Source organism: Capronia coronata (genome assembly GCF_000585585.1).
Source record: "Capronia coronata CBS 617.96 chromosome Unknown acBCG-supercont1.5, whole genome shotgun sequence".
In the NCBI taxonomy this organism is placed as follows: domain Eukaryota; kingdom Fungi; phylum Ascomycota; class Eurotiomycetes; order Chaetothyriales; family Herpotrichiellaceae; genus Capronia; species Capronia coronata.
The window spans coordinates 1,084,920-1,105,605 of record NW_006912897.1 but is presented as its reverse complement, the minus strand read 5'-3'; the positions used below and the strand labels follow the sequence as shown (position 1 = coordinate 1,105,605).

The 20,686-nt window shown below is 53.0% G+C and overlaps 6 protein-coding genes across 6 annotated transcripts; 3 read left to right on the top strand and 3 right to left on the bottom strand.

The window, feature by feature from the left end:
• Positions 1–1,023: 1,023 nt before the first annotated feature.
• On the top strand, positions 1,024–1,659 carry A1O1_06065 (uncharacterized protein; the record flags this gene model as incomplete). Its single annotated transcript, XM_007726945.1, has 3 exons — positions 1,024–1,035; positions 1,089–1,340; positions 1,399–1,659. The coding sequence occupies 3 exons, from the start codon at positions 1,024–1,026 to the stop codon at positions 1,657–1,659; spliced, it is 525 nt and encodes a 174-aa protein (XP_007725135.1).
• A 1,459-nt stretch (positions 1,660–3,118) lies between these two features.
• A1O1_06064 (uncharacterized protein) lies at positions 3,119–3,958 on the bottom strand (the record flags this gene model as incomplete). Its single annotated transcript, XM_007726944.1, has 1 exon — positions 3,119–3,958. The coding sequence occupies one exon, from the start codon at positions 3,956–3,958 to the stop codon at positions 3,119–3,121; it is 840 nt and encodes a 279-aa protein (XP_007725134.1).
• A 1,118-nt stretch (positions 3,959–5,076) lies between these two features.
• A1O1_06063 (glutamate 5-kinase) lies at positions 5,077–6,517 on the top strand (the record flags this gene model as incomplete). Its single annotated transcript, XM_007726943.1, has 2 exons — positions 5,077–5,313; positions 5,405–6,517. 2 exons carry the CDS (start codon positions 5,077–5,079, stop codon positions 6,515–6,517), a joined length of 1,350 nt encoding a protein of 449 aa, XP_007725133.1.
• Positions 6,518–6,969: 452 nt separating this feature from the next.
• On the bottom strand, positions 6,970–7,718 carry A1O1_06062 (uncharacterized protein; the record flags this gene model as incomplete). Its single annotated transcript, XM_007726942.1, has 2 exons — positions 6,970–7,205; positions 7,259–7,718. The coding sequence occupies 2 exons, from the start codon at positions 7,716–7,718 to the stop codon at positions 6,970–6,972; spliced, it is 696 nt and encodes a 231-aa protein (XP_007725132.1).
• A 3,736-nt stretch (positions 7,719–11,454) lies between these two features.
• Positions 11,455–15,036, top strand: A1O1_06061 (uncharacterized protein; the record flags this gene model as incomplete). Its single annotated transcript, XM_007726941.1, has 1 exon — positions 11,455–15,036. One exon carries the CDS (start codon positions 11,455–11,457, stop codon positions 15,034–15,036), a length of 3,582 nt encoding a protein of 1,193 aa, XP_007725131.1.
• Positions 15,037–16,286: 1,250 nt separating this feature from the next.
• Positions 16,287–20,340, bottom strand: A1O1_06060 (uncharacterized protein; the record flags this gene model as incomplete). Its single annotated transcript, XM_007726940.1, has 6 exons — positions 16,287–18,901; positions 19,063–19,149; positions 19,197–19,297; positions 19,351–19,416; positions 19,468–19,934; positions 20,035–20,340. The coding sequence occupies 6 exons, from the start codon at positions 20,338–20,340 to the stop codon at positions 16,287–16,289; spliced, it is 3,642 nt and encodes a 1,213-aa protein (XP_007725130.1).
• Positions 20,341–20,686: the final 346 nt, after the last annotated feature.

The following is a 20,686-nucleotide window of genomic DNA, read 5'->3' as shown; positions in this document are numbered from 1 at the left end:
ATCCTATTGTTGGATGAAGACGAATCAAGCTTCGTGTCGACGCTTGTTGCTGTCTCTGCCAGTGTGGCTTGCTTAAAGCGATGTCTTCGTATACATAAGCGAAGTGACCTCTGGGGCGCACATTGCAGGTCCAGACCAGTTCTATCTGGAAACATAGCCATCGTTCAAGGAGCGTATATTGCAGCATGCGGGCATCATTTTCGCTGCCGTGTTTACTATCACGGCTGGATGAGTTCAAGTGTGGCGACTTGACTCAACATGGCCGGCTGAGCTCAAGTAAACCCTTCTCATTGATCCGTACGTCGGCGTACATTGCTGACAATGGCTGCTCTGAAGTGCCGATGAGATACTTGTCCTCCGAATCCTTGTCTCCGATGACTTTGTACACCTCCTCAATGCTCATCGTATTGTTCCAGCTGCGCCGTCTTGCCATGTATTCAGCCTTTCTGAGTGGCCGGCTGAGCTCAACATGGCTGGCTGAGCCCAGCTTGCATCCAGAATCCTTCCTACACGGCAAAGCGGGGAAAGCTCGTGTTCCAAGGCTTCCGTCAAGAAAGCTTGTTGACAGTAGCAAGAATGCGGAGGCGGAGGAAGAGCGTGACGGCCCGTATAAAGCTGCAGGGCTTCATGTTTGGTAGTGGAGCACGAACGAGTCTAAAGCAACCACACGATCGACGCCCAGAATCATTTCTCAAGCTTGTTTCTACATCAAGACTTGATACCCTAGCTAAATGATATGTGGCTGGCTGATGTCTGCATCGATGCTCAGTTGCTCACCTTTCATTGGATGCGAGTCCCAATTCGAGGAGGATCACATCTCCCTCTGCTTCAAGGGAGGCGCATCCAGTGTGGATCGTCTATATACATCAGCTGCATGTTTTTGTAGTGCTGAGAGAGAGCAGTCCACATGCGCTGCATATAAGCAACGGCTCCTCCTCCAGACTCGACTACTGTTTTGATCTTGTGTCTTCCCAAGCAACAAGCTACAACTATTCAGAATTGACCTGCCACTGCGAGATCACCATGTCGACCAAGGTATGCATAGTTTCCCAATGGTTGACAGTGCAGCACTAACAGCATTGTTCTAGAAACTCATCACCTCTGCTCAAGGCTACCTAGCCAAAAGTAATGTCTTCTTCATGGATCAGAAGACGAAAGCTATCCGAGTGTATATCACCCAAGAGGAACCAGAGGTTGAGGATGATAGCGCCAAGAACTACACTCAAGACTTTGTCACTGTCGACGTTCCAGACAGCAACAAACCCCAGAGAATCACTGTCACCTCTCCAGACATGTCTGCCATTGCTTGGCAAATTGGCGATGATCCTGGTACGACCAATGTAAGTTGAGTCGATTGATGCTCCACAGAGCAGATTCATCAACTAATACTGTGCGTAGACCAGGCTGTACTACGCCGATGCAGACAATACTTTGCAAGAGTTGTGTCGTGACACTGACAAAGCCACCTGGTATCGTGGATCTCTTGGGAATACCGTGCGGGTGAAGTGCATGCAGGATACACCAATTGATGCTCACATCAATTACTCAAGTCAGCAGCTCAAAGTCTATTCATACAGTCCAGAGAATACGACTACGCCGACAGTCACTTGGACCACCGTGAATCAGACGAACTGGCAGTCTAAGCTCATTGTCAAGTAGAGCGATAGACGTTGTTCGAGAGATATGTACAGCGCGCGAGTCGCTATCAGGAGAGTGTTACCGAGATGACTGCAACATTGGAGACGCGCTTCATCTTGCGCGGAGGGCCTACCTTACATGAGATTACATCTCCAGTCTTTCCCAGCAGTCCCAGTCTCGAACGTTGGTTTCCCAAAACTGTGCCCTCCCCGATGGTCTTGTAAACTTTCTATATTATCGTAGAAAACGAAGCATGGCGTGAGCATTCGATGGCAGTCGCGCCCAGAAATGGGACTGAGCACGGCTGATGAGAAGGATGAAGGTGATGAGCGGCCGCCTGAGCAGGCTTAGAATAGTACTTGATGAAGTCGATGGGTTAGACAGCAGCGTCGATCTCTCCGGGCTACCAGCGGCGTAGGTCTTCGGTAGTGACGCTCAGTCACGGGGTCTTTATCTGAGGGAAGATCTTGTCATCCCCCGTTGGCTTCTGGGTGGAGCGGCTCCAAATGATTGTTGACGACATGCGAGGTTCGGTTGCTGTTTGATCAGGGCAACAACTCATCGTCAACTCGTGTGTGAGCAGACCAGTAGCTAGAATCAGGGTGCCACGGACGCTAGCTGAATTCGTTCCGTGTGATGTTAGTTGACTTGTCCCTTTTGAAAACACATCGCACTTCCCAAATCAAAAGTTGCCCTTACAGCGATGCCTCCATCATCTATCTATCTCAGCATCATCTGCTCCAAGGGTGCCGACGATATCTATCTGCTTGGAACAGACGATCCTCGAGTAAAGCAAACCTAAAGGAGAGAGATCTCCTGCTAGACCACAACATGGTTGCCCTTGAAGATCGAGTCGTCGCTGTACCTGGACAGGGGGACGAGGCTGAGTTTTTGCACTACTAAGCCGCGCTTAACCTATCAAGGAAGGGTCTCAAAGCGGCAATGTCCCACCATCCGGATCGGCTCGCTCCATGCCCTTGTCCGCAATTAGCCCCACTGTTTCAACCTTATCTTGGAAGGCCCCATTTTTAAGTTGTCGTGGATATATTGAGGATCAACTTCTCTGTCCAATCCGGCGACAATCTCGCCTCTTTCAGAAAGATTGGTTATTCCGGTTCAGCTGAAAAGAAGAGCACCTGTGTAAGGAAGCCGCAGAGCGGGGAGGGTGAAGGCCGGGTCCACAAACTAGCCTCAAATGCCTGTAGGCGTTGTCGAAGACACAAGATCAAGTGCTCAGGCACCAATCCTTGTGTGGCGTGCCGCTCGAAACTGTTGAAATGTGGATTTGCGTCTGGAGACAAGAATGTGGCTATTTCTGAAACGTGAAGTGGAAACTCCATTTCGTCATCCACACGACTGATTTCGTACCAGCGTTCTCGAAGATCTCAGAAGCAAATTGGATAGGCTTAAGGACTAACAGAAGGAACGGCAACAGCTACATGCATCCTCCTGCAACACTCTCACGGCCGTCTCCGGGCGGCTATGTTGACCTAGTTGATACGGCTGTATTGCCTGAGGGAACAATCAGTTCGGAACCAAGTGAGGTATCTATTCCGCTCGTGCCTGAGCAGCCGGCCTTCCTATCCGACAACTGCGGAAATCCGAAGCCTGAGATATCTTGGCCATACGTCGACATGGTCCTTCGGCTGACAGGTCTTGCGCATGCGCAATTTCTCGCGTAGGTTGACTCCGTCCCGACAGTAATTGGAAACCCGGCGCTTGGCGAGGTTTCGAGGCCTGTTGCACTGACTATAGCGTCGACTGGCCTCCGCACGCCGTCAACAGTAGCAACCGCGTATTCCTCCACGCTCAATATTGAGTCACGGATCACGTTGACATTGGCAGCCGTGAGAGCTTCGAGATATCCCGGTCTGGGCGTCAGTCCCTTGCACAGGGGAGGAAAGTTGGGGATCAAGTGCTCGGAGATATCTGGTTTGGCGGGAAGCCTTTGTCTCATGTTCTTCGCGTAGGCCTTTCGAGCGGCGGCCGGCCAGATACTGTTCGTCTGAGTGCTCTCGTGGTTTCCCTGGAGGCGGAACTCAAGCGACTTTTTGTAGGCCAAGTTCTCATCCCAGTTTTGATTCCAGTGCTCCTTCTCCTGCTCGGAATAGACAAATTTGGTCGAGCCATCGTCGGAAACACGATTTTTCAATATGTATCCACTGAACTGGTTCGAAACCCAGGTCTTTCCCCGTACGTGATGGTCCCTGCCTTTGACCGGTGACAGCAGTACAGGGACAACCTGGGTGCCGTTGCTCGCTGCTCCTATCACAGCCACTCTCTTGTCATTTTCCTTGAAGGCCAGCTTGCCTATTTCCATACCAGGTTCCGCCTATTTCGGGGTTCTTCTCGTAGATCACCAATTCAGGGGATGGAATAGTACGTCAGAACTCTATTGCTGCAAGGCTGCCTGAAATACCCGCGCCAATGTAAATGGTTTTCAATGCTCTTGGTTTAGCGATTGCTCTGTTTTGATTGTGAGCTTGTTCAGCCTTTGGAGGTGTGCACTCTGGCGCAATTGAGCCCATGCTGACTCGGCTTGAAGACAGGTTCGTGAGTTGCTACATTTATCTGCGAGTAGTCTTGGATGAGCCTTTCGAAGCATCCTTCTATTTTAGCTCCATGTTGGTGTTGTCGGATGAAGGCCCGGTCTAGCCGCCAACAACCAGTGATCCTGAGAAGGGGCGGTCAGCCCTATTCCTTGATCGAATACAAGATTTGGCCTTCAGAAGTGGTTGCATCCGGCGCTCAAGCCCGGTCCAGTCGCATGATTCCCACGGTGTCAATATGACTGTGTTGGATCTTTGGATCTTGTCCTAACCTGAGTTCCGAGGCCTGGACCAAGGCTCGGATCAGAAGCCGATATTCGAGGTATTGATCTCAAAAAGATATCCGAGACGTCTATTCGGGTCTTTGCTAGCCTTGCGAGGCTCGGTCATGGGTTCTGTAAGTTGTAAGTCCCATCAAGCAAAGCCACATCAATGGCGTCCTGGCGAATGACGGAGGTGTCTCGTTAACTAGCAACCCCATGCACCCCCTTGTCATTAAATTGATAAGTCATCAGCATCTTTGTATCGCATACCGGATGCCATGACTTGAATCCTGATGAGGGGAGCCGCGGTGGCCCTAGATGCAAAAGATAAGATAAGATAAGATAGTGAAGTGGAAATCTCCATCCACTGCTGCTTATGTGACTGACACGTGACCGCGTGTAACTTTTGACGGAGAAAAATGACTGGAACTTTGAAGATTCGCCCTGCAGTTGACATTGTCTTCTATCACGAAGGGCGCACTCCATCGTGACCAGTCATACATTTCCGCATCTCGTCAAGATGCTAGGTGGTGCTCAAAGCGACTCGTGGCAGTGTACATATACCAACCGCGGAAGATGAAGCCAGGAAAGCATTTGACGATTGTCATCAAAATCGGTAGAGACCAATGTGCCATGTTGCAAGCCTGGGCAGGAAGAGACTCACAGTTGTGATAGGGACATCCTCGATTGTCGACGAGATCACACATGAACCCATCCTATCGATTCTGTCGTTGATCGTCGAGACGGCGGTCAGACTACGGCGAGATGGACATCGAGTGGTCATAGTCTCTTCAGGGGCCATAGGCGTGGGCCTCCAGAGAATGAATATCCCCAAACGACCTAAACACCTCGCACAGGTTCAGGTACGGTAGACACTGCACTGCTAGGCCTTAGAAGCCTCGCCGCTTCGGTGTGCACGTCTCTCGCTTACCTTACTTACACAATTTTCTGTAGGCTCTCGCTGCCATCGGCCAATCCAGACTCATGTCAATCTGGGACTCGTTATTCGCACACATGAACCAGCCTGTGGCTCAGATCTTGATCACGAGGAACGACATCGCCGACCGGTCACAGTATCTGAATGCACAAAACACCCTGGCTGAAGTCCTTTCACTCGGCGTCATCCCAATCGTCAACGAGAATGATACCCTCGCCGTATCTGAGATCAAGTTCGGCGACAATGACACGCTATCCGCGATAGCCTCTGCAATGGTCCATGCAGACTATCTATTCCTCATGACCGATGTGGACTGCCTGTACGACAGGAACCCGCGGAAATTCCCCGACGCCAAACCCATTCCCGTGGTCGATGACATCGATGCTTTACATGCGGACGTCTCTTCAGCCGGTTCGGCCTTGGGAACGGGAGGCATGGCGACCAAGATTGTCGCGGCCCGTCTCGCAACAGCCGCAGGCACGTCGACCATCATCACCAAATCCTCGAAGCCCGGCAACATCGCCGCCGTCATTCGTCATCTCCACCCACCCGTTGACGCAGATACTGGCGCTGCGCACGAATCATCCAGTCCTCCTCCACTACACACACGCTTCGTCGCGTCAACTACGCCGATCCGCAACCGCGCATTTTGGATTCTGCACGGCCTCGCACCCCACGGAACAATCTACGTCGATCGCGGCGCAAGCCAGGCGCTGGCGAACAAAGCCGGCCTATTACCCGTGGGAGTGGTTGGGGTAGAAGGCACTTTCGCACAGCAGGAAGCGGTGCGGCTCGTGGTCGTCGACAAGCAGCCGCTCGGCAGTCTGTCCCCGACGGGCGATTCGACCAGCGCTTCCGCTGTGCTGCAGCTTGTCCAGCGCGGCGAGGAGATTGGCCGAGCCGTCGTCAACTACTCGTCCGCCGAGATTTCTCGCATCAAAGGCCTGCGCAGCTCCGAGGTCAGAAGCGTACTCGGCTACGCCGACAGCGAGTATGTTGCCTTCCGCGAAAACGTCAGTCTCCACGCCGCTGCGGACAAGAGTCACCCGGGTACGCCTAGCGGCTTTGGCACTCCGAACAAGGAGGGTACTCCCGAGAATAGTCTCGCGGATTTGCGCATTGGGCAGTGAGCGACGATATTGTGCCCTCTTGTCTACACCAAGATGGTAAATCTCGTTCTGATAATATCGCAAGGAAAGCCTTATGAGCCCGGATAGAGGCGCGAAAACGGCCTTGATTCTTGCCATGAATTTGTATGTGCTGTGGCAAACGAGTGGACCAGATCCCGAAAAAGAAGCCATACAGCAAGCACTCACTTCCCGATGCGTTCCTCACAGATGACGCTCGAGTACCGAAATAGTCCGCAGTTTGAACTCCCAGGGTGGCCGCCTTAGCGGCCAAAAGATGCCCCAGAGAATCTCCCGCAACCTCCATGCACATACCAGATACAAGAAGTCGAAAACCACAGATAGAAACAGCGAACGCAAAACAACAAGAGTCGCTCTGGGGAGCCAGCGAACGTTTCTACTTCCTGTCACTCCAATATACGTCCGCAACACCTTAGACGGCGCCGAGAGTGCTCCTAATCGTCGCTGTTGAGACCACATTTTGTTCGACAGGCGTCAGACCCGTCCTGGCTTCCAGTGCCAACTGCCGGGATCAGCTGCGCCGTAGCATTCCAATTCCCATTGCTTAGGTTGATAAAGGGCATAACTTGCATGCCTATCTCTTGTGGCATCATGAAGAACGATTGCGCCAGGTTCAAGGTGCCGGGGTCTCCGCTGTCGAGGAAGGAATAGAGCTGGTTGCTTTCACAGCCTTGGAAGTGCATCAGTGATGAAGACCGCTCTGCGAGGATTGGGGAGGCTTACCCATGTTGTACATGGAATGCACACTGCCGAGTGGGAACATGGTCATCATGCCCGGGGTGAGGATCTGCTCGATGAGCCTGGCTCCGTTCTCCTGGACCATATATGTATGAGTTGATCCAGTCACTGCCACCACAAGATTGTTGGCCCGATGCAAATGGGGTGCCAGCATGGCGCAAGGCCCGAGGTTTAGCTGTGCCACCGTCACGCCAAAAGTCGACAACAGCGGCCACGTAGCAGCGTTGGCATTACAGACACTGCCCGGTTTCCAGGAGTACATGGGGTTGGCAGAGAAATTGTAAAGAAGTTGATCGTCTGAGAGCAGATTCAGCCGGTCAATCATTGTCGCCGCCGTTTTCAGCTTCGCCACCAGCTGCGCATCGACTGTCTTGTCAACGGCGAAGGTTGGCGAGACGAAGAGTACAATCGTCGAAGCGACGCCAACGCATGCGGAGAGGAACATCATGGGTCTTCGCCGTCGGAGAAAGATGTAACTGAGGTTGAAAGTCGCAATGGTCGTTAAGGTTGTGGCAAAGATCAGCTCTGGTCGTGGTAGTTCTTCCAATGTGTCGAATGCGGACAGTGTCCTTTGAAATATCTTGCTCCAGTCTCTCCACTTTACAATGGTAGAGCAGAACCAGGAATTTGGGTCGGGATATGACACAGACATGGGGTGGATTTATGGGCTTTCGAGACTTACCACTTCCCAGCTCTTTGAGTCTCGTCCCGACTTCCTCGTGGCCGTGGATGGTTGCGAAGAGCTGGAGTTCGGTCCTGGCAAAAAGTGGCATAGACGGGACATTTCTACTGGGATGGTGAGGGACCACAAGCTTTCATTGGCCGTCTTTGTTCCCTCCTCCTCCTCCTCGAACATAGGGATTTCACTGGCATCAGGTCCAGATGTCCTTGGGGTGGGCAACCACCAAGGCAAATCGTGTATTGCGCTTCATCGCACGGATCGTACCCTGTTTGGAGATGAATGACAAACTGTCTTTTAGCCTGTTTTTCCTGTAGACCAGATCCGACCGGCACGGCGCCAATGGAGCAATCGCCATGCCTGAATGCAACGAGCCTGTCGGGTATCAGCATTGTAGGGCATCTTGCTGGTTCAAGAGCCCCGAGGAAGATGGTATTTCCACGGGGTCGGAGATGGTCTCGTCTCACGATATCGCCGTGAGACCAGGACACATCATCCAGCTAAATGACCGTGTCAACGAGACTTGCCCAATCTACCAACCAGTCCGTCCCTTATCGAAGGGCCAGCGACGGACTCGTGCCCAGGTATCACCATCTCAGGGCGGTAGACAGCGCAGGACTCGGGCGATAGAGGAATTGAAATTGTAAGATACTTTGCATGATTTTAAATCCTCGTTGAAGGTCTCTCGGGTACACACCCCTTGGAAGCAGTTGTGGCTGTACACTGCACGATGGACAAAGTGACGTGGAACTGGCACTCAACGAAGATGATCGCAACCTGATTTCCCGTGTAGCATTCAAGTCAGCGGCGAGGATTCAGGTTGACAAAGGTTTGCAAGTCGTGTGCGATTGCACGAGAGCATGGAGAAGATGGCAAGTGACTACCAAGGTAAGAAGGCGGTGTGGCTGTCTGTCTGTCGTGGAGGGTTCAACTGTAGATACCTCTTCACGTCGACGGGCTGGTGAGCGTCCAACCGATCTTCGATTGTATCTGCACATCCCTGTGCTACCCTGAGTATGTGCGAGAGAGCACTGAAGGGATGTCTTTGCATCTCGAGTCGAGCCTGTTCGTGTTCCAAACCGCAACAGGGTATGGTCGGACCAAAGATCTCTGCACTACCTGAAAATACCTTCCAGAATAGCAATCCCGCCCTGCATCGATGGTAATTGTCATTCACCTGGATATCTGCATGCGACAAGCAAGCGGAGTGGGAGGTTATTGTCGTCGCTACGATTGTGTACCCAGCCGAGGTTGGCTCGCTTGACAGAGGTTTTCCGAAGAGAGCCCTCCTCCCTGTCCCGAGGGTTCGGCCGCATACCTAATGTCAGCAATTCCAAAGGGCGAAGAGGATTCAAGTTCGAGCCAGGATCCTCGCACGTATAGGGGCCGTTGGCTCGATCTTGCCGCAGTTTGCTATTCGCTAGGTCGATGTCGAAAGTTTTGACCAGGAGAGAAGCTTCCTTTCCACGAGCGTGCCTCTGCGAGAAAACATTTCTTCAATTCATAAAACATTCCAATAGGTCTGCCCTCGACGCTACTACCGGGTAGGTATCCCCGGACCGGTCTCGACAGGCTGCGGCACGATATTGTACCTACCTAGGCATCGGCAGGGATACAGGCTCAAGGTATCGGCATAATATGGATGGGTATCGATGGACCCAGGGAGGCCAGGGAGGCCAGGGACGGTATGTCTGTTCCCCGCAAGGAGCGATAGGGTATCGGACGGGGAAAGAGACAGAGAGAGAGAGAGTACAGTGAACGAGAAGGCTTGCCCAGATTGACCCTGGCGGGTTCTTTAACACACCGACGAGCAAGCGATATGTATGGGGCGTAGTGCGGACAGGAAAGAGAAGTGTGAGACTCCTTTACAACGCGCGCTAGAGGTGGACGAAGTTTTGGGAGTAGTAACGGGCTGAGGCCGGGAGTTTCGAAGAACTTGACTCGGTATCAATTGATGGTATGGCGTATGGCGTATGGCGATGATGGGAGACGGCGAGACGGTTAGACGGCGGTCCAGTGCTTTGGAGGGGGTGGAGGCTAAGGGAGGCCCTAGGCATGGGAAATCAGGGGTTGAGTCTCTTGTTGGTTGGCTGTGGCTTGTTGTGGAGGCACCAATGCAGTTTGGTGCGTGTCACGAAAATGTGCCTGCGCTCCGCCTGCGCCTGCGCCTGCGCTCGTTTTCTTGGATCCGAGAGTCAGGGATGATCGCAGCCTGTGTGTAGAGTTGCAGTCCGACTTCGCCGCCGCCCACGACGACGACGACAACGACGACGACGACGACCACTACGACCGTAGCCACTGTTGGGGTCGGTCAGTTCAAGGTTCTCATCGGTAGTCGTAGGACGCACTATCACTACGTGAAAGGCAGGCAGGCCAGCCATCATCACCACCATCACTATCACCACCACGAACCCCCCGATCACAAAATCAACAGCAACACCAATATCAATATCACCCTGCCTGCGCCCTACCCTCGCATACACCGAGATCCTTCGCACAAGTAGTCCGTCGACTACTGTTCAGCTCGCTGGCCCTCTCTAACGCTGCTGGCATTGCACGCTCCCTTCCTCACCCTCGCCCGTGTCTCCCTCCCTTCGAACCCACCCTACGAGCCAGCGGCTGGAGCAACCTGTCATCCCTCAGTTTGCCCGTCAGTGGTGCACAGGTCAACTCTCTACACCCTCAATCAAAATCTACGCACGAAACGTCGAACCGAACTCGACGCTGACCGGTTTGTCGACAGTCCTCCACCAGTCTGTTCGCGATACTCCTGTTGCTGTGTCCTCCAGAACGCCTGCGCTGCGCCCATCAAGTTTCTTACACCGCAACGCTCTACCCCTTGAGGCGCACGTAATCACGAAAGACTTGCTTAGGTCTCTCCTGTCGCAGAGCACGATCAGCGTCTCCCAACTTTGTTATCTGGGGCGGCGCCGTCTCTACGAAGGCAAAAATACTCCATGCTCGGTATTCGTCAGAAGCTCAGCATTATGTCTGGTTGATCAACGCCATGTTCTGGCCCGAAGTCACATCTGGGGTATTGAACCACTCGAAACCGAACCACGGTCTATACACGAAGGGTCTATAACCAACATCGCAGCGGGCCTCAGATCTCGCTTTTCCAACGCACGCGCAAGGGCGATAGGTTTCTTTCCTTGAAGAGGGGGGCATTGCTCCGGGGATACACAAGGCCACCCTGCCCTTGCACACAAGCTTGGTCTTGTTGCAATCTCGACCGAATCGGCATCCTGTCTGAGGATCTCTTGATTCGTCGGTCTCCCACGGAACCGGAGAGCAGACAGCTGCAGGTCCAACCTGCAGCATCCTATTACCGGCAAGACTGCAGACCGTTGGAGATCTTCGTACATCGCACTCTGCATCTGCAGTGTAGCCACCGCGGCTTGCCCCGACATTGGCCAACGACCGATCGCCCGCTTCCAAAGCCGATGTACCTTGACAACCATCCTGGTATTTGATCACATCGCCATCTATCCTGTCGGGGAGGATGAGCGCCCTCGCGGCATCTGCCACTTATGACAGAAGAGCCTCAAGGTCGAATCTTTCCACGGCATCTTCGGTGAACACCATTCAAAAGTTTGCCTCAGTCACAGTTAGGTCTGTTTCTCAGAATGCTCCGTTGACAAGAAGATCGAACAGTCCTAACAGTACGCGCTCCGGTGCTTTTCACGACCGCAACGATAGAAGTCGCTCCAGAAGTCGACCCGAGAATCGATTCGAGCCCAGGCCCCAAGGCCACAATTTGAATATTAACCGTTGGTCACATTCGACGTCTTCTAGTGTTTCAGCGATCGACACCGAAGCGATCCGTGCCCGGGTGAATGCCTCCAGTAGACGGATGAGTTTGGCTTCTTCCTCGGTCTCTGCCGCTTCTGAAGGACGAGCGCCAGAATCCGCCATGCACTCCAGGCCTTCGAGTCGGAGTCCTGCGAGAAATGCCCGTACGGCTTCACGACACCTCCGAGTGGACCAGAGTTATGGTTCTCGGGATATCAGCCCTGTGACGGGCTCACCTCTCACGCCTACATCCATGTTCAATCCGAGCGCGGGCGACTTCCTCGGTGAGACGTGGCAAAGTCGTAAGGCTGTGAAGCCTGGTGACTCCGTCGCGATGTCAATACATTATATGAGCGCCGGATCACAGCCACGTCTTGAAGCTGCTGACAACGCTGCGTCGCAGTACGCCAGCCAAAGGACACGGCCGAGCACTCACGAAATACTACCCGAACCGCAAGACGAACGAGACGCCGCCGACCCGGTGACGTCCACTGTTTCAGCCAGAGGACGAGGCCATCGAAGTCCGACTCAAAAAACTATGCTATCGAAGGCATTGGGAAAAGCTAATACCGCCGTCCTACTGGACAATGCCCAAAACATTGAAGGCGCCATAGAGGCCTATGCCGAGGCATGTGATCTTTTGCAACAAGTTCTGGTGCGCAGCTCCGATTTGGATGACCGGAAGAAACTGTCTGCCATCAGAAGCACATATTCGAATCGGATAGCAGAACTTCACGATCTGGATGATACCTTCTCCGGTTTGATGGAGAAGGCTCTGCCTGAAGATCCCCCTTTTGACGAAACAAATCAATCTTTTTTTTCGAGCGATGGCGTCGAACCAGATACGGCGAGTGTGTTGGAAACAGTCCACATTCCTCCCCGGCAAGAATCGCTGTTACCTGAGATATTCGGTGGTGAATCATATCTCAGCGAATCACTCAATCGCGGAAGGTTACAGATACCGAGTCTGGTTATTCCTATGGAGACACAGTACATGCCACGGCCACTATCCCCCAGGAGAACAGCATCTCCCGCGTCTGGTAGAGATCTCAGCGTACCGCCCGCCTCCACGACGGTTACAGACTTGAGCAATGGTACACTCCATGCACGCGAAGATAGTACTGAATCAACTTCCTGGTTGGACACCCTCGAGGACGGTGATTCTTCGTCTAGATCGTCTCGGCTGTCCTCGATTGATTTTGGGATCCGGCAAACGCACAATCTTGTTGGTGAGATTGAAGCGGAGTTCGATGCTGCCCTTGACGCTGCTGTCGACGCAGCATATGACGACAGCCTGGCTGAAGAGCCCACGCCCAGGCCCGACAAGAATGGACAGGATTTTGGCGGAGAATCCAGTGATCCATCCGCGGCTTTCCAGCCAGATCTCCAGCCACAGTCGTCTTTGGGCTCCGCCGATCTTGATTTCACTCGAGAGTACAATGACGGGAACTCCTCCGACGAAGAAGATCGACTGCTGGAGGAAATGACAAAAGGATACACCTTTGATCGCTTCTCCTTTGAGGACAGATCCAAGTCCGCTCTCCCTCGGCAGTCCGATTCAAGTACGTTTTCCGGTCAGACTTGGGCGAGCTCCTTTCAGTCAACGACTGCGACGAATGCCGGTAACTTGGGTACATTGGCAGAGTCTCATGAACCTTCGCCGGAAGACCCCCCCCGACCAACCCCGCCAGCTAAAGATACGGGCTTGACATCACCGCGCCAGAGAGCGCTTCCTCCTACCCCTTCAGCGCCTCTTCCAGCTCAATCTGCTCGAGGGACCGTCAGTACCGAAAAGTACGGTGGCCTCGGCCTTCGAGAGAGGAGGTTTTCAGGTCAAAGCGGGAAACAACTGAAGATCGATACATTTACCCGGCGGAAATCTTCGAGCTTTCCAGCCAACCCTACAGGCCATGCGTGGATCTTGCCAGGGCTGGAATTCTCCACGGATAATCGTCCCAAAGTCCCTCAATCAGCGCCTCTCGATCGTTCCATCATGTCGATGGCTATCAACGCTCAACCTGTTACATCTGTGGCTTCGATGGCCTCGGCTGAGTCTGTGCAGGGTGAGTCTGAGTCTCCTGCAACTCCCGCCATGACCCAACGTCGATCGCAAGGTAGTATCGATGACTCCTCGGTCATGCCGCCGCCGACGGTCATGAGGAAGAATTTGTCCTCCTCGAGCCTGAGAAGGAGGAACCTATCAGTTGCCACAACCGAAGTTAACAGCGAATCCCCTAATACGCCGACAAGTACTAGCTTTGTCGGTGAAACGAAGAAGGTCGTGCCGCCGTTGCCCTCAGCGGCGGCTTTCGGCCCCCACCTCCTTCAGACAGGAGGGTTTTATCTTTTCGACGATCATCTGGGATCTCCCACATCTCCAAGTCCTCCCCGAAGCCCGGGTGCTCAGTCCTTCGCACCTCGACCGGAACCTCTCGAACCCTGCCCTGAATCGAGCTTGCTCCGGCCCTTTTGGCTAATGCGATGTCTGTACCAAACGTTGGTTCATCCAAGAGGTGGATATATTACGACTAAACTTTTCATTCCCCGCGATATCTGGCGGGTCAGAAATGTCAAGCTGAAAGCTATTGACGATAAAGTGTCTCAGTGTGACCTGCTGACTGCCGCCCTCTTGAAGTTGGGCAAAGTCGACACGCTTGATGCAGATGCCGTGCTCGAAGAGTTACAGTTACTTGAGGTTGTCCTCGACCAGGTCCGAGTGACCTTGCAGAAGAAGTTGGGCAGCGAGGTGGGGTTTTCGGGATCATCCAGCCTCTTCAAAGCCACCGGGGAAGACCATGATGCACCTTCGACAAAGGCAAACAACACAACTGCCAAATCTCTGGCTTCAAGTTGGCGGAAGCTTCGCTCCAAATCCAGCGCTCCTGCGGTCGGACATCATCATGTGCAGAAGGATGTCGCGGCGCATGGGCTGACCATGCCTTCATTGCCGATGACCTCCTCCTTCTCGTTTCATTCGTCGCGGTCGCATCTGAACCGCAGGACCACTCCACCTCTAACGCCCACGCAATTGACCAACGTGCCGCCCGTTCATGCCTCTTACATGTCCAGCCTGGCTCGTCTGTTTGACGCCGTTCAAGTCTTGGACGGCATTGCTCGTCAGGTGGAAGACCCGGGCTTGAAGTGTAGCAGCAAGACCCAGGTCGGCTTGGAACTGGGTGTCAAGAACGCAGCGGAGTTCTTCGCCTTCTATGTCATCCGTTTCGTCATGACTGACCTGACGCTGCTGCTCGATAAGTTTCTCAAGAGAGGGACAGAATGGGTTCTGACCTAATTGGGTTCCTCACTTAACTTTGGCTGCTCGACGATTTTGACGCCCCTGTCTCTTGTTCTGTTCGAGCTCGACTATCCATGACGTGCATTCCTCTGGAGGCATCTTTCCCAGAGATGTCCGCGGAAGAGGCATGCAAGTCTGGCCGGTTGGCAATGATGTTCTGTTGTTTCAGCGGCATTCTAGCGGGCTGCTTCACCTGGTCTGAATCTGAGAAACAGCCGGCTTCACGTTTTCATCTCATGTGTGCGGGCCGGTACAGGTGAAGTCCGCATGCGTTACTAGCGGGGCGGTTTCCTTTTCCATGGCTCGCTGTGGGTGTCGGACCTTGCTGCTGGTCGGGCGTTCACTGTGTTCCAAGGGTCTTTGATACCACTCGTTTGCTTTTGTCATTGTTGTTGCTATGATGGTATCGTGCTTACGAGTCTTCCACGTCAAAGGGACGTCAACTCCGACAAATCTGTTATTATATGCTACGTATCGAGAACTTAGATGGTGATGGATCGCTTAGCGGATGCGATGGACCATATGACGGCACTCGGAAATCCTACCTACCGTATAGAAAGAAGGATGGGGTTACCATGAAACTTCGTACAGTGCAACATAGCATTGTATAGGATTTCCTGATGTAGACCTATACATACATATTTCTACACATGTTCTGATGGCGATGGCAGTTGGTAATCCCGATGATGCTCGATACATAGTTCAGTGGACTTATACATAAACGAGACTGACTGGCCGTTTCAGTTCCAGGAGAAATGCCAGGTAATGGCTCAGTGATATCATTCCACTGTATTCGCTGGCTTGTACGACAGTCGTTGGACTATGCAACTTCGGCTCAAAACACAAACACTTCAGTACTAGGTATACAGTTGGTGTGCAACATCGCCTGGCTGACGACCTCCCTTCCATCCTGAAATACTCCAAAACGAACGACGGACCGGCACCGACATTCAGGCACTTTCACTCATTCATCTCAGTACTCTGTCCACGAGCTGACGACGGCCTAGCCCAAGCCTGCTCGATCCCCATTGAGGGTGTTTGGCTGGGCTGCACTGTGCCGGCCCTTGACATTGTTTGTTGCTGCTCAAAGACGGTGGTGCCGTCTCCAGCCGGGGCGGAAATGGGCCTGTCAGTCACCGCCCCCACCCCTTCAAGTCCCTCGTCCCACGGAGTAGCGGCGACGAAGTCAACGGATGCCAGACCCGGTCTGCTGTAGAAATACGGCTCTCGTATCTGTGGGGAGGCGCTCAAGGAAGCTGAGCAAGGCTCGAGGCATTGGATTCTCTAGAAGTATCGCGTGACATGGGCTGGGAAGTGTAGCCTGTCGGGATGATGCTCGTATGAAGCAGCTCGCTTCCTCCAGTAAAAGGAACAGTCTTGGAGAGGGTAGCCATGTCAGCGATTCCGGTTCGTTGAGTTACGGATATGTTCTCCTCAATCAGTGGACTCGAGATGGTCTTTGCAGCCTGATTGTTTAGTGCAGTCTGAAAAAGGCGTGGGGATGATGACAGGCGGCGACTATGTTTCCGGCCTGCTTCTGGTGCATCGATCGTGGGAGGGAGTGTCCCGGGTTCAAATTTGGCGACTAAGGGTGACATTCTCTGATTGGGAGATCGAACAGCGAGCGTCTGTTCCCCGTCATCCGGGTTGGATCTTTCCAAAGAGTGTGGTCGACTTGGTACTTTGATCTTCCCTCCTCTCAGCGGCGGGGGACTCGCTCGATGGACTGCTGCAAGAGCCTCAGAGGCTCCCGAGCCTGCGGACCTAGACCTGGTTGTGCGGTCATCGCTGGCGCCGGAAAACGACGCGGGTCGTGATCGAACCTCTGCCTGGTCGTGGGAAAGGCTGGGGCTTGCTGGCAACGGCTTCCATTCACCCAGATCTTTTGGCTTCCTGGGCGGTGCAGCATGACCCTTAAATATCGCTTGTAAGATGGAAGATTGCCTGGCATTCGTCACGCTCGCTTCTGCTGGAGTGTTTTCATGTGCGGTAGCAACGCTTGGTCGCCTGGAGTGGACATCAAGAAACCTTGACGTGCCGATCCCTGACTCTGACCACCGATCTGTCCAGCTACCCTCAGACCCGGCATCATCAGCGTCAACAGTATGAGACATTCGAGTTGGTGACTCCGTTTGGCTTTCCTCTTGCTCCAACGTCCATGTTGACGCCCGTGTCAGCCCGTCGTCGCTGTCGGGACTGCCGGAGGATGTGCTGTTTGCTCGCTCAAACACTGAAGCTTGTACCCGACGCTTTACACTGTCAAAGGAGTGCGATGGTGATTGTTCTTGGATTTGCTTCTTGATATCCCGAATGGTTGCATGAAGTATATGGCGTGCTTTCCGGAGGGCCGGTGGAGCATCGGCAGATGATTTGGGAAAATGTGACCAGAGACGCGCTGCTTGTGTCTCATAGTCTCGATAATCACGAACAAGTCCTCGTCCCTCGGAACTCTTGATCTTGCCATCTGCCACAGTGTAGGACTGACAGATCATCCTCGAAGCCACGGTGAGCCACCACCAGTATTGTTTTGGTTGATCTGCGCTGTGGGACTTCAGCTCGTCACAGATAACACGCTGTACGACGTTATGGATTCGAAGGATGTCAATACTGTAGGTGACCGACTGAGTAGATGACCGTTCAAATGTGCTGTCAGGGCGAGATTCAGGCAGGGTGTCCAGGCTGCTGGAATCATGCCGGCCCAGCTGCGGCATTTGAGTTTCAGTAGTTTCCATGGAGCGAGCTGGTGCAGGCTGACTTCTTTGCTCCTCTGGAGACGGTGACCCTTGGAGCGAAGCAACAGAATATTCGAGCAGTGTCCGCTCGACCAAGCCGTATCGAATTAGTACAGCAATCGTGTTGTCCAGCTCCTTTTTCATGCTTCCAGCACGGTCTACTGATCGCGTTTCCACCCCAAGGTCCAATAATGCCTGCTGTCCAAACCGGATGAGGGCAACGGGAATTGTATGAGCAAAAAGGCTGAGCAGAGTAACAAGATTGATAGCCTCAGGATGGGCATGATCTTGCAGCGCCGAAAGAATGTCGAGGAAAGGCTCTGCAAGACGGTAATCGGATATTCCTGGGCTGAATTTCTCCAACGACGTTCCTCTGGCGATAAGAGCATGGGCTGCAGCATGAATAGCGAGAGGAAGGTGTTCATAGTGTGTCACCAGCTGCACAGCCTTTTTTTCCTGCAATGCGCTCGGTTCTTTGATTCCTAGGCTCCTGTACAGAAAGACGCAGGCTTCCTTCTGCGACAGCGGAGATACTTTGATTCCTGCCGGGTTGAGCAATCTTTGCCGCTTTGCTAGAGTAGAATCGACCGAAGTGTAAATAAGATTGTTGCCCGAGCGGTCGGGGATGAAAGGAACAAGTGCTTGTATATCGTCGTCGTTATCAGTAGTCACACCGTCGAACACTACAAGCCATCCTTCACGAGCTTCAAACCATCTTCGCACCGCATCGACAAATTTTGATGATTCGTCCCAGGCAGGGTCTGACGGCTGATCGATCCCAAGTATTGCCACAGCTTGGCCAATTTCCCAGAAGCTCTTGGATCTTGACTCTTTTGTCTTGCAGTCGACCCAGAAACTGCCCGCAGGGTAGTCTTTGCGGTGTTGCCAAAGAAATTCGCGGGCGATTTGAGTCTTTCCACAACCAGGAGGGCCCCATAGCAAAGCGGCACAGGTACCCAAAGCTCGTCTCTTCTGGTTTCCCAGCTTCTGAGTCAATTGGTCCAGTTCCGTTTCGAACCCGTAGAACATAGTATTGGGCCTAAAGCCGACAGGGGCCACAAGCAGGAGACTGGAAGAGTTTGATGGAGATAAAGTGTATTCGTTTCCTCGAATCGAAGCCGTCGAAGCATCTATAGCAGTAGACAATTAGCTGAAGGCGCTCGATCTCCACAGTGAGAAACTGTCCCATCAGCCAGCAGGTGATGTGGTTTCCTAGGTCGTTCCCGACCACATCCTGGGACAAGAGTGCGATTCCAAGCGCGGACCATGTTTCAAACTAGCAAAAACGCACTTAGCGATATTGGCTGACCACTTTCCGGAGCGATACCGGTCGGCGTCGCAGTACCTGAGGTCCTGGCACCCATCTGAAAGATGCTATCTGATGCATGTTAGCTTCATGTGGCTAAGCTGACTAAACAGACTCACCACCGAGCAGTTCACGTGCGGCTGCTTGTCTTAGCAGGACAGCTATCCGGTTCTCCTCATCCCAGCGAGACTTGATGAGTGCCTGGGAATCGCTGGCGTATCTGGAACATGTCAACTCTCTGCTTAGTTGTATTTGGAAGTGCTTCGAGTCTACCTCTGGATAGCTGCTGCCACCACATCGTAGCCAGGGCTTGATTCGCCTTCGAACTTGCACATGTGACTAGGAAAGAGTCAGATGGTGGACGAAGACGAAGTGGTATAGTAGTTTCACCTGTGGTCCTTTTCGATGCCCATGCGTTCGACGCCCTCAATCAAGGGAGCAGCTGAATCCTCCTCAACCACAAACTCTCTTGTCCCTTTCAGGTCGGTAGGCTTCGATTCGTAGAAGAAGTATACATGAAAGCGACCGATGATCTCGATGAACAATCTGTTGATGTTTTGTAGAGTTTCGTTGTTGGCCTGTAGTGCTTGCACCAGTTGCGGCGAAGAGTCCAGGAACTTCTTTGGAAAAGCAGCGGCACAGACCTTCTGGAGCAATGAGCCCCATTTGGCGAGGTTCGACCCATTATGAGGCGTCCCCATGAAGAGTATTCCATATGTGGAGACGTAGATGGAGCGCAGTCTCTCCGTGTGCTGATGATGGCGAATGCTTTGACAGTATATCAGACATCTCTTGACCACGAGGCCACCGAGAGAATGGCAGACGAATATGATCGGTCTCTCTTGTGCTTTGCTCAACTGTGACACTATCAATATCCACCAAGTCTCTGGTCCTGCGACATGGACCGATGTCTAGCTATGGCCTGTGTTGCAGGCAGCAGACTCGTCCAACACTTACCGCTCTATTCGCAACCAATCGACTTGCGAGATGTTCTGCATGATCGTGTATCTTGTCTTTTGATGCTCCATCTGTAAACGCAGCCACTGTCGCGTTGTAACCGTAGGTTAGAATTCGGGGTCTCTGTTCTTCAAGGGCCGCAGGAAGGAGGTCGGCCGGCCAGAGGACATCGGGTTTGGCGGTCGACCAGGTATCGCGAGGATGTCCATTCAGCCCGTGTACAAACACAATATCCACTAGAGGATCCGAGGCGGCGTACACTTCTGTAAGGCCATATTGTACAATGTCTTTTCCGACAGTAGTCATGATGCAGGACAGCGCTGAGATGAGAAGGCACCAAGATGATCCAACAACCACAAGCAGAGCGAATAATAGATTACGCTCTAGGCGCGCAGGCGAGCTTACCGGTACATTTGGGAGACACAAGGCTCCATGTCAGAAGACGTCGCCCATTTCAGTCACAGTCATTGAGGAGGCGCAGGTGACCTTGCTGCCTGTTTGTTTGGATGGGGCCCGGCTTTGCAGCAAGCAAAGCAGTAGCAAGTACTAAATCACAAGAAAGAAAGTCAAAGCTGCCGCAGGCGGGCTCTGAATTGGGCTGTTTCAAGTTATCGCCCCATGTCTCGCATCAGTACCCTCCCGAGGTAGGTGC